At 36.6% G+C, this 12,429-nt stretch overlaps 1 protein-coding gene across 2 annotated transcripts; it reads right to left on the bottom strand.

Moving 5' to 3' along the window:
* Positions 1-3,328: 3,328 nt before the first annotated feature.
* Positions 3,329-11,035, bottom strand: LOC18429389 (FAD synthetase, chloroplastic). 2 transcript variants are annotated; one of them, XM_088861409.1, is made up of 5 exons: positions 10,697-11,035; positions 7,975-8,153; positions 7,663-7,827; positions 4,290-4,465; positions 3,329-4,202 (listed from the first exon to the last, which is right to left on the bottom strand). In XM_088861409.1, the coding sequence occupies exons 3-5, from the start codon at positions 7,689-7,691 to the stop codon at positions 3,688-3,690; spliced, it is 720 nt and encodes a 239-aa protein (XP_088717535.1). In that variant the 5' UTR covers positions 7,692-7,827; positions 7,975-8,153; positions 10,697-11,035; the 3' UTR covers positions 3,329-3,687. The 2 variants fall into 2 exon arrangements, with proteins under 2 accessions (XP_088717535.1, XP_020519775.1); XM_020664116.2 differs by having other exon boundaries at positions 7,663-7,798.
* Between the last annotated feature and the right edge of the window lie 1,394 nt (positions 11,036-12,429).

Here is a 12,429-nt window from a genome sequence, read left to right as displayed (position 1 = left end):
TGGGTGCATCTCTCTCTCTCTCTCTCTCTCTCTCTCTCTCTCTCTCTCCTGGTTTTCACCTGGAAAATCAGTGAAATGGATCAACAGGCTTGCATTGCCATGGAAATTCACTGTTGGAAATCAGATGGCAAGCCCAATTGTCATAAGATTCTCAGTATCCATTGAAAAAACAAAGCTGACTTTGGAATTTAAACATCATAGGATTAAGTTGCAGTTGAGGATACATTGCAAAAGAAAGTGCTTTTGCATAAACTGACCCCAAAATCGGTGAAGAATGATGGATCTTCTTCACCAAACAAGCAACAAAAAATGAACATAACTTTGTTTTCACCACAAAAGAGTTCTAACCCTGGTATTTCATTTGAGCTTGGAGATATTATCACTCTGGATTTGTCTAATGTAGAATGACTGCACCAAGGTTTCATACATTTCTTTAACATCACCCTTGCCATCTGATGTCAAGGGCAGATGACTGGGATGTGTATTTCATCCTTTTGAAATCTGTCAAATATTTTGAAGAATTTTGGGTGGAAGAGCTACACAAATAGGCAATCTCTTGTTGACATCTTGCTAGAAACTTCAATGCCCTCATTGTTTGTTAAATCAGGAACTATCCTCCTTGGGACTACGGAGAGAAAATAGAGTGTATTAGCAAAAATGGAAATTATGAAACTAAACATAAAAAAATATGCAGAACCCAGAAAAAAATACTTCCAAAATCCAAGAAAATTAACGATTGAAGAGAGAGAAATGGGAACGAACACTTCCATTGTGGCATGCAGACGCGAAGAGAACATTTTATAGATATGTTAATAGATGTATTTGGTATAGTCACTCATTAAGGCAGTTGAGGGGAGAACTACTCTGCGAAGCATAAAGAGGTGTACGCCTGGGTCTTCCTTTACCTTTCTATTTCAGAAGTTTTAAACACTCTTTATTTTTTGAATATTTTCTCCATTTACCTTACCAGCTAAATGCATATCCCTACTCCAAATGACTGGAACTTGAAAGCCATACGTTGACTTAGTTGTGTAAAAGTATGTTTCCAACCTTTGAAGACTTGGTTTCCCTCGAGTCAAGCAGACTTCAGGGACTATGCTTGTGTAAAAGTATGTTCCCAACCTAACCTTTTAAGACTTGATTTCCATTGAGTCAACCTGACTTCCGGAACTATTCTTGATAATTGAAACATCAAAATGGAAACAGCTAATGAACATCATCATCATCAAAGTTTTCTCTCAAACTATTTGGAATTGACTACATAAATCTTAGTATGTCGTTCTAATTATCTAGAGTCATACCCTCAATAAAGTCATAAGTCCTTATGTTTTTTCTCACTACTTTCAATTATATCTTTTTGTGCCTATCCCTTATCTTTTTTTGACCTTCCACTTGAAAACCAACTTGCAACTTCTAACAAGTGTCGTACTGGTCTGCGTTGTGTATGGAAAGCTGATAAACATGAAATAAAAATCTTCAATCCTCAACTTTGGAAGGAACGTGTACAGCCAATTTAGGGTAATACTGTTCAAGGGCAACTCGCAAAATGCTTTTAGGATGGAGAACACAAGGGGAGGCCTGCCCATGGCCCCTCTGGTTTTAATCACTCTTCCGAAAGTGATTGATTCTAATCTTGGGGATAAATTAACTCTAGTTTTGTTGAGACCTGTTTGGTTCCAGTTTGAGGCACCATATATAGTTGTACATCAATTTTGGAGGAGCAATGAATTATACTTTCATTGCTAACAAAAGAAGCAAAAGACCCTTCCTCTTGGGTCCCTAAAAAGTTGGCCAGAGTATTAGCAAATTTTGCCTTTTTGCCTTAAATCTTGAGTCAACAGAGTTCGAAACCAATGTGTCACCCGATTTTTCCAATGTGTAACTAAGTAGCAAATTACACACCTAGGAATTGGGTCTCACGGTCCATCTCTGATGACAAAGATTCAAGAATTAAAAAAGTAAGGGAGATGCAAAATCCAGTTACTTCCAAGACAAAAAATAATGACGAGTTTCATGGGCTTTCAATTCTTAGAGCACATTTAATATCAAAACACGTATTTTTATTTTGCATTAATTAAAAATTCATGAAATCTCTCCCGACGCCACCCCAATAATAATAATAATCTATCAAATCCCAGCCCGCCAAACTTACTCCTCCTAATTTGAAATTTCAAAAGTTCACGAGTGCTTTTAAAAATTGGGAAAGTTTACAAATTTATCATTTACTTTTAGTACAAGTCATAATTACTCTCATTCATCATAAGATTTCACATTGGATGGTTGCAAGTGCTGTCATTGACTAAACTCAAAATTTAAAGAAAAAATTCTTGAACCTTGTGACACAACTCAAGCTATCCAATTTGAAATTGATAGCTTGAGGTATTTGTGACCTCTTTATAACATAGGCAAATAGTCCCATAGTATACATTCCCTTAAAAATTTTGTAAATTTTTTGCTAAATTTCCAATCTAGGATGGCTGAGGTCAAATAGAGCCAGCCCGGAACATAAGACCTGTTAGCCCAGCGTGTTACAGATACGGTTGGGCCTGGGTCCAGCATCCCAGCTTGCCTTTTTTTGGAGAAGTGAAAAACTTTTTTCATGTGGTGATCAACGTGTGAATCAAGCCTACGATCTAGGATTGCAATTACAAATAAACCAATGCCCAAACAACAACAACTAGGGTTGCAATTACAAAGAAACCAATGCACAATGCCCAAACAACAACAACAACTAGGGTTGCAATTACAAAGAAACCAATGCCCAACACCGACAATAATACTAATAAAGCAGACCATTGAAGTACTGATAATACAATAGCATAGCTAAGAATCATGGGGGCTGGTTCAGGAATGGCATTGCCGATTATAAATAAGTCCAGCCTCCAAGTTCCATTAACTTTGCTGGTCTAGGAGGTTATGATGAGCTTAAATTGTAACCCGGGACAGCCAGTGTCACAATGGCCTGCTTGGCATAACCCACTCACAGGCTCACTCTCTCTCTCTCTCTCTCTCTCCCAGCGGCCCCCTAAATGCTCTCTCTGTCTCTATCTCAAGTTTTGTAAATTTTCTTCATAAAATGGTCACACCGGCTCTGTGCTATTTATTGCCATATTCTTGCTTTTTAGTCATTTTAGTTCCTTTTTTTTTCTCTTTTTTTTTCTAGTGCTGATTTTACCTTCTTCATTCTGTATGTTTTATTACGTACTCCTTTTATGTGTTACTTGTTTTCTCTTTCTATCATTTTTCTTATTCGTAATCATTTTTACTTTCTTTTTTTCTTTTTTCACCTGGTATCCAATTCCGCATGCAAAGCATTTGAAGCAGGCAGTTTCAAAAAATATGTCTATAATATTTGTATCCATTAAATACATACCAACACTTGCTGGCTCCAAGGCTTGATTGAGCTAAGGCACATCCTTGTCATTGTGTTCTTGGCCAGCCCTTATTCCCCAAATTTCCCAAAAAGAATCACAGCCAATTCGGTAATTCTTTGAATGGTTTGACCAAATTAGTTGCCTCCCACATGAAGACGCTTAATTGGTGAATGGATTTCAGTTAAGCTGCCACATCCAGGGCCAATGCACCAGATCACATCAAAACTCAGAAACAAGAGCATGCAGGTGCAAGAGCACAACCATGGCCACCCAGGCCATGGCTTCTATATCCATTTCATCATTCAATCAGATTTTAATCCACATCTTTACCTGAACTACCAAACTCAACTCCAACCAATTGACCCCCTTGAAATGTGCTATAAACTGTGCTGCCAACATCATGCAACGTTAAGTGGATATGCATAGAATCAATGATTGCATCCCCATATCCCACATATTCATTGACAAAAATGGCACATTGTGTGTACAACCCATCCTTTGGAGGCTGGTTTAGCATACATGATTTGGATACTGATATTCTATTTCCTTTGGATACACATCCTGGGGGTATTGCCAATATGAGGCGGTGCTTCCGTCCAAGGAGCTCAGAAACATGTTGGATATCACCAGCAGCGAGACAATACCTCACTCGTGTAGAAGATACCTGCCCTCTCTCTCTAGAATTATGGCCGATGCCTCCTCCATTGGAGCAGTCTGATTTATCCATAACTGATTTCACAATATAGGCATCCATACCATACTCCTTGCACAAACGTACCAAGTCAGATGCATCACCAGCAGCCTTATAACCAAACCGATAATTCTCACCTATTATAGACATAGTGTAAGTACAAAATAGTCTTTAGAACTTCATAATAAACAACTTGGAAAGGCTCATAGATAAGTTCTACTTACCTGCCACAACCCCACTCACGCCAAGTTCCTTGGAGAGCCTTTCAACAAATTGGCGTGGAGTGAGATGTCTTACAGTAGAGAATTCAACACGGCACTCAAGTGGGATCATATTGCCACATAAAGGGACCCAAAGTGAGAGAACCCGATTCCGATCACATTTAGGAACAATAGGAGCTCTGTTGAAAAAATAAATCAAATATCATAGGAACAATAGGAGCTCCGTTGAAAAAATAAATCAAATGTCAAAAGACTAGTAAATAGATGTGATGCAAACATTAAACCGTTAACACTTTAAAAAAAAATAGAACTAAGTTACGTACGGGCCCTATGTAAGTAGGGAAAATACGGTATGCTCTCCTTATATGCGAATATTACATCCAAGGTCTGTCAATGCGACCTTTTTTTTGGATAGACTTACCCTTCAGTTCAAAGATGGCATCCTCAGACCGCTTTTTTTTTGTCGAAACTTAAGTTGTGCCAATACCTTACTCATTACACTCAGATGGAAGTTCTCAACTACAATATTTAAACAATGCAGATAATTTCATGACAAAGAATTTAAGGAATATAAAGTTCAGATGTACATCACCAACAAAATAGATCCAGGAACTATCTCACAAAAACTTTAAGTTTTTTCAAAACTTAAAGTTGCAGTCCGAGGATAGCATCCTTGGACCGTTTTTTTTTTTTTTTTTTCTTCAAAAATTAAGTTGCGGTCCAAGAATTTCAACCTCGGACCGAAACTTAAGTTTTGAAAAAACAAAAAGTGGTCCGAGAATGACGTCTTCGGACTGCAACTTTTAAGTTTTGAAAAAAAAAAAGTGGTCCGAGGATGGCATCCTCTGACCAAGGGGTAATTTTGTCAAAAACAAAAGAGGCCGTGTTGACTAACCTTGATTGTAATTTTCGGCTATAAAGGGTGCAACTCGTATTTTCCTAACTTATTTAAGGTCCGAATGTAAATAACCCAAAAAAATGTGATACAAACATTACATACAATGGCAGAACCCCACATTGAGGTGTGAATGGAAGCATGTATGTGTGGATGTTCATGCAGGACAACTTAGTCCTAAGACAAATGCCTCATTGTAATGTCCATTCCTGTCCAGAGCAACGATGTTAAGACCGGCCAGTCCAGATCGGTTTACAGGGCAGAGATGTGGAATAAATTAGAAACAACGAAAAAAGGAGAAATAAGAAAAATGGAAAAACTAGGTAAATCATGGAAAAATAAAAAATTCTAGAAAATAAAAAATTTTCAAACAAATGTATTAGTAACAAAAATAACCCATCAAGCAATAAATCAATACTCATTAACAACAAAATAAGTAAAATACTCATTGAAGGCACAAAACATAAAGCTCATAATATAGTTCAACATTTTCCAAAGTTGCATTTTAGCATTAAAGAAAATTTTCACATAAGAAATAAAAAATACCCGACATCCATGATATGGAACAAACTTTGTCTTTGAACATTCTCCTTAGTCCCATTGACATTCTAACTAATAAATAAATAAAATAGAAAATAAAATAAAAATAAAAACAACAGAAAACTAATTTTTGTTCACAAGAAAATATATAAGCTACAAACTAAGCAAAAATCAACAACATGACACTTATTAAAGCAAAAACAACCAGTGACATAAATACAAGAAACAACGCACTGCTTTGTTTTCAAAAATTGTAAAAAATAATAATTTTCTTACAAAAACTTAATATTTGATTTTTTCCAATTTTTCTAAATATAAAACAAACAATTAAAAAATGTTACAATAACCTTACTCGGGGCTTGAAGTCAGCTCGATTTTGGCCCATGAAATGGTGGTTTTTGGGCATTTTTATATGTATGTATGTAGGTATGTGTATATGTACATACGTATGAATGTGTGTATGTGGATGTCGGTGAGAGTGCGTGTGTGGGTGTGGAGAGAGAGAGGGAGAGCAAAAATAAAAAATAGCTCTCTCTCTCTATCTATCTAAAAATCCTCCATCTTAACTCATAAACAACCTCTAATATGAATGATTACCAAAATGCCCCTAAACTACTTAAAAAGGACAAAAAATTAAAAGCCGCGTATTGAAAAAAGAGGTTGTTTTGACCCCATTTGGACATGTGGGTTCAGTACTGGACCGGTGGACCACGGACCGGCCAGTCCACATGACCAGTAATAGTTCTCTGGACCTTCCGATAGGGGGGCAAACCAGAAAGGACAGGCCACCGATTCACCGGTTATTAGTTGGAACAGGCAAGTCTGACCAAATCTTAAGATCATTGATCTGGAGGCATTCGACGCTCAGACATCTACCATATTCTTGTAGGAGCAAGCATACTGTACTTGAAAACACACAATATCCAAAAGAAGAGAGTTGGAGAAAACTCGAAATCCACCCAAAATTCCCTCCTCCTTGCTTCTCCCACTTGGGCACAAAGTACAGAGTCGAGGAAAGAAAGAAGGTAATGACAGTGATTTTTTTTTTTTTCCTGCTAAGAGTTAATGTAGTGATGACGACTCTATGGTGGATCGATGTCATTAGAAACAGCTGTCTCCATGGCCAATTATTGAAGGATCTCAACCATCTATTTCCAAGTTAAGACATTAAGCTTTCAAAGTGGAAAGCTGAAGTAGTAAACAGAGTAAATATTTGCACGCCCTATTAGATTTTTTTTTTTTTTTTTTTTTGAAATGTTGATTGCATGCTCTATTGAATTTTGCCCACTATCAGGCTTTTAATGTTAGGTGGAGCTCACAAGCCCCATGGAGCAAAGAAATCACATACCTCTATGATTATTCAATTTCCTTTGATTTACCAAAACTACATCCATTATCACCTACTTCTTTCACCCTATACACAGTGGTTCTTAGGCTAAGATTAGATACATTTTCTTAGTGGTAAACATGGTTCTAATGAACTTTTAGGGGCAAGGGAAAATCCCAGAGGATGCTGCCTTAGAAGGTACTGGCAATGCTAAATGCAGATTACGTATGCCAAAAACTTTATTCAGCCTGCAGTAGTTACACTTGACGTGCTTCCTCAATTAGATCAAATGAACTCCCAAAGAGAATGCTTTTCTTATAGAGCCTCCTTTCCAGTTGAGAACAGATGTGCAATGTTGCTTCACCCATGAAACTTTGGGGGATTCATAGGCATAGAAAAAGCTAGTCAAATAACCATTGTTATATAAGTTTACTCTTATGGTAAAAGGCATGTCTCAACAATCACTATTTCAATATTTGTGTTTCTTAATTAGCTACACAAAAAGAAAGGCACAACAAAAAAGTACATAACAAAATTCAATGATATAAACTTTGATCAAAATTTGTGTGAATCTGAGCGAGGACAAAAGCACATAAGTTCCTATCTTAATTTACCTTTGCTCCCAGCCAAGCACTTCTGCCATTCCCACAAATGATAAAAGGAAAGGGAATCCTGCCTTTGATGCTTGTATTGCAAGCTCTCGATGACCAATGTGAAGGGCGTCAAACTTCCCCAGAGCAACAATGCCTCCTATTAAATTGCAGATGTCAACATGTTAACTGGCAAAGTGCAGCCACGTGAAACATAAGCTCCAATTCAAAGCCTTTCATGAGTAACTAATTTCCAAGTGTATAAATAAACTTCGAGAAGCTGATGACTACAAAAAATGAACTAAAGAAGATCTGCAACCTCAAAGGAGAACATACCGAGAACACATTCATTGTCTGGACCGCAATCAATGAGGAATTTATCATCTCTTTCTCCTTTGATAGTCAGACTGACTTCTTGTGGTTCACGTGAATTATGAATTCCCGTAGAAGCACAGGAACTGTTTAGTGACTTTTGAACAATCAAATATCTTTTCTGTTTTGAACAAAAGGCGGCCCTGCAAGCACAAATTGCATGTACACTATAAGTAGATCCAATAATATGAAAATCATTAGCATGATACAGGAATACGTCAGTATTTGGACTCTTTATCTAGAATAAGGTAAATATAGATGTTACACAATAGTACTTTTCCATGTTGTGGAAATATAATCACTATTTTCACAATTATGTATCATTTATCCGAGAAATAATACAATAATGAGAAGATAACACATTGCCACACTCAACAGCATGAATCTAAAACTCTATGGAAATAGGAACTCTTCCATGTACTTAAACAGTTGGATATACTTTCTGCTTAAAGAACACGAAAGCCCTGCGAGCACAAAATTCAGATAGCTATTTCTACTTCATATCAGAGATTGAGAATTGACAATGTGAATAACGCCAGTATAATACAGCTGAAGGTGTCTATTCTTGAACTCATGGCAAATTGTGAAGGCCAATATAAATGCAGCATATGATAGAAGTCTTTTGGTTGGATGACCATTATATCCTCTCACAGTTTTGTGTCAATTATCAGTAACAAACAAAGACTTGAAGATAGAACACAGCCACAAACTACAGCATGCTAGTTCTCATGCTACGGGACTAGCCCTCAAACATTCAAACAAGCAAAAAGTGACTCGTTCAATGATTTCTAGTTTCAAGAAGGACCAAGCATAAGCAGAATTTCCAACTATTCTGTTTTGACCTCCACTCAACCCAAATTCTCCCAAACGGACCCCACATGTCAATTTTATAGTCATCCACTTCGCCTGTAAGGGTAAAATCCCAACTATTGGCCATCTTTGACACAATGATATGGCAGTGGCAAATATGTGTGATCTTAGGAAGGAACTGAAGGAAACAGGGATGGAGCAGCAAACTTGCATTCAAAGTTGTTAAGCCTTTAACAGGCTTCATCCCATTCTTTCGAGACTCAATTTTACATTCCCTTAATTTCCTTTTGTGGCTGAATCAGCTCAATTATTATATTAGCCTAAAAGGGTAAAATAACTATATGTAGTTAAAGATTTAAGAAATAAACTGTTCCTATTGGAAGACATTGACCACAGCCTCGATAGCCCTTCCTCTCATTATGACAATTACATCAAGAATTTATGCAACTAGAATTCGACGAAATCATGTTCTGGTATAGGAAAACTAGATCAAGAAGGTACATGACTAGTACGTCGTTATACTTAGTCAATTCCATGAAGCTCTCCATTCCTACAGCCCTTGATATTCAAAAGAAAAAGGGCTCGAGATTATCTCCAACACAAACATTCCCTTGGATAGAAGAAAAAAGAAAAACAATAATACCCAAAAATATCCTAAATGCTTCTAATTAAACACATAGATGAAAATTTTCTTCATAACAGGCTTTGGTCTGAAGTTTAAGAGACCACGTTGTTTTCCATGTTCAAGAAAACTATCAAGCTTAGTTTGACATGTAAGACGAATGGAAGCATGTCAACCAACATACCAACAAAAATAAAACATTTCCACCAACACACCTATAAAACAGTTAAATTAAAAATATCAACCAACACACGCGAGCAAACACAACAGAATCTTAAGGTAGAAAAAAAAATCTGAGTAGAAATAGTAGAAAAATCAGTATCTCATGTTTAGCACAGGTTGCTTGAGCTACCTTAACCTAAATTTGTCACATTCTGCATAAATAAGAAAAACAAAAAAAATTGGCCACAAATCTAATATTCAAGTAAGGACACAGTTTCTACGAGTCCACGGACTCACGTGTAGAAATGTCGGCCCCTTAATAATTTATTTTTTATCCTAATTTTTAGGAAATACATAGTCTTTAACATGGAGATTATTAATATGTATACATAAATAAATTTTAAAAAGTAGAAATTTGAACCATTGATTTTACTTTTTCCTTGGAGGACTATTATTTACAAGGACCCAGTTTAGGTGGACGGTGTAGATCTCCATGCCCACATAGTTACAGGGGCAGGCTTCGCCGCACCAAACAATTTTCCTTTAGGTAAAGCAATTCCATCTCTCCAAAATTCTAAAGTAAATGAGAAGACACATGGGGAATCAAAGTTTCTGGTTTTCGCAAGGGAAGTTTCTGTCAGTTCCCGGAAAAATCTGCGTAAATGTAGTAAAAAAAAAGAAAAAAAAGGGGCCAAATTTGAATCAATAGCATGTACACTGCGTATTTCATCCAAGACTTCTGCATAATTGTCAAAATTACAAAGTAAATAGAAAAAATAGGAAATTCAGCATCCAGAATTGTCCAAACTAATAGTCTGTTCCCATTAAGCTACCGTTTTCAGCACCAATATAAAAAACGTAGAGCTAAATCAAGCTGAAATATCACAATGGACTTTAAAACACTCGAGTCTGGATTCTTTTGCCTGTAAATTCCACCACATTTCGCATCACAACATAAAAAGAGAAAAAATCTATCACATGGAATAACCAAGTATTCAAAATTCTCAAGCAAATTAAACTGAGAGCCAAGACTAGGGTTAGGGTTCAGAACGCTTTGCGTTTAGCATGAAGTTATACAGGTGCAATACGAACCTTGAGATCGAGAAATGGCCGCAAGAAGAAGTCGAAGGAAGCCTGCTTGATAAAGAGACTCTAAGTGGTGATGAAGAATCAAGGATTGATGGTGATAATGGCTTAGGTTTGGATTTAGCTGAGGATTTAAAAGAAGAGGAGGAAAAAGTCGTTGCCCTGGAGAAGAATTTGCAGGAAGAAGCCATATATGAAGAAATTAAGAAATTTGGAGGGAGGAATAATTAGGGTTCATGGACTTTACAGAGTTCCTATTGCATTACATTCAATGCGAAGCAGAGAGTTCAGTTTCGTAACAAGTATCAAAAGTGTTCGTAATTGCATTTTCGGACCCATGGAATCAAGTTTGCTTTTACGCAACTGTTTGCTATTTGAATGAAGCATCAGCAGAAGGATAACAAAAGATTGGGGTTTGTCCGTCCGATTAGATGATTAACAGTAAAAAAAGTGCTGAGTACACACTTCATGTGAAATACTCTGCTCTAGTGGGTCCCACTATCAATATATCACAGTCAGACAGTTCATCTGACGGTTGTGACCCAATGGACTGTCATTTCTATATGCCCACCGGACATTGGTTGTAGGGCGTGCGCTGCCTTTCATGTATGTTAGACGGTGGAGATTAGATGTTGTAGTTAATGACTCTTATCATATCCAATCTTCACCGTCCAGAAAACATTGGATTTCGAGTTACTCTTTTGGGAGGATAATCGTAGCATAATCCCTAGGGATCACCTTTCCCTTTCCCACCACTTTATCACGTCTCCACTTAACAAATCCAACACAGATCCAGTGCCTAATTTTTTTTGTATATATGTAATCTCTAATTGGATTACATGAATGTGTTAAAAAAATCGAAGTAAAAATATAATTTTTTGTAAAAATTTTCTAAGCCATTGAATGTCCCCTCTTCTTTTTTTTCCAATTAAAGGAAAAATTATCTTTGAGCAGTCTTATTCTTATTGAGCACGCACTAGTGCGCACATGGTACGCCCTCGGTCCTGGCCTTCTAGACATATGCATACTGCCTCCTAGCATATAAAAGGAAAGGGTGAGCGTTAAAGAAAACTGTTTAACTTCCATAATCATATAATCCATGTGAGGAAAAGAGAGCACACGAACTCTAGTTCTAGATATCATTGCTATTGGGATCGGATTGGTCCCCGAATGTAAGGGGGGTTTCGGGACAATCAAAACCAATTTGTCGAGTTGAATTTGTTGAATCCAATTTTCAAAAAATAAGGTAAAATTAAATTAATAATTTAAATTTTAAAATATATTACAAAAGTATTGATAATTTTGTTAAACTAGTATGATTGGTCAAAACTAGCTTATCCGATGGGTTAAAACTGATCAATTAATGGTTTTGACATGTTTTCGACTAAATCACATCTTTACTTTCGAACATACTAACCAAGCCCCTAGTTGGCGGTTGGATTGGGCAGACTAGTCCGGTTCATACTTTGTATTTGACATCAGTGCCCCTTTATTCATAGATGTGAACCCAAAAGAAAAGGATTGGGCATTAAACGGTTTTTTTAGGACATTTTAGAGCTTGACACAATACTTTTCAGTCTTTTTATTTTCATTTGACCCCTTTTAAAAAGCTTCATTTTTTAACTAGCCAAAAATGAAACTTAGATTTTTGAGCATTTCGAAAGTGCAACTTTTGAAACACCAAGACACAAGAAAAAAAAAAAAATGTGTTTGGGTAGTTCGAAAGTTCTACTAACATA

Source organism: Amborella trichopoda, chromosome 3, assembly GCF_054954075.1.
Source record: "Amborella trichopoda isolate Santa Cruz 75 chromosome 3, AtrichopodaSantaCruz75HAP2 v2.0, whole genome shotgun sequence".
NCBI lineage: Eukaryota > Viridiplantae > Streptophyta > Magnoliopsida > Amborellales > Amborellaceae > Amborella > Amborella trichopoda.
Note: the sequence above shows the minus strand (reverse complement) of the source record. Positions and strands in the feature narration are given on the sequence as shown.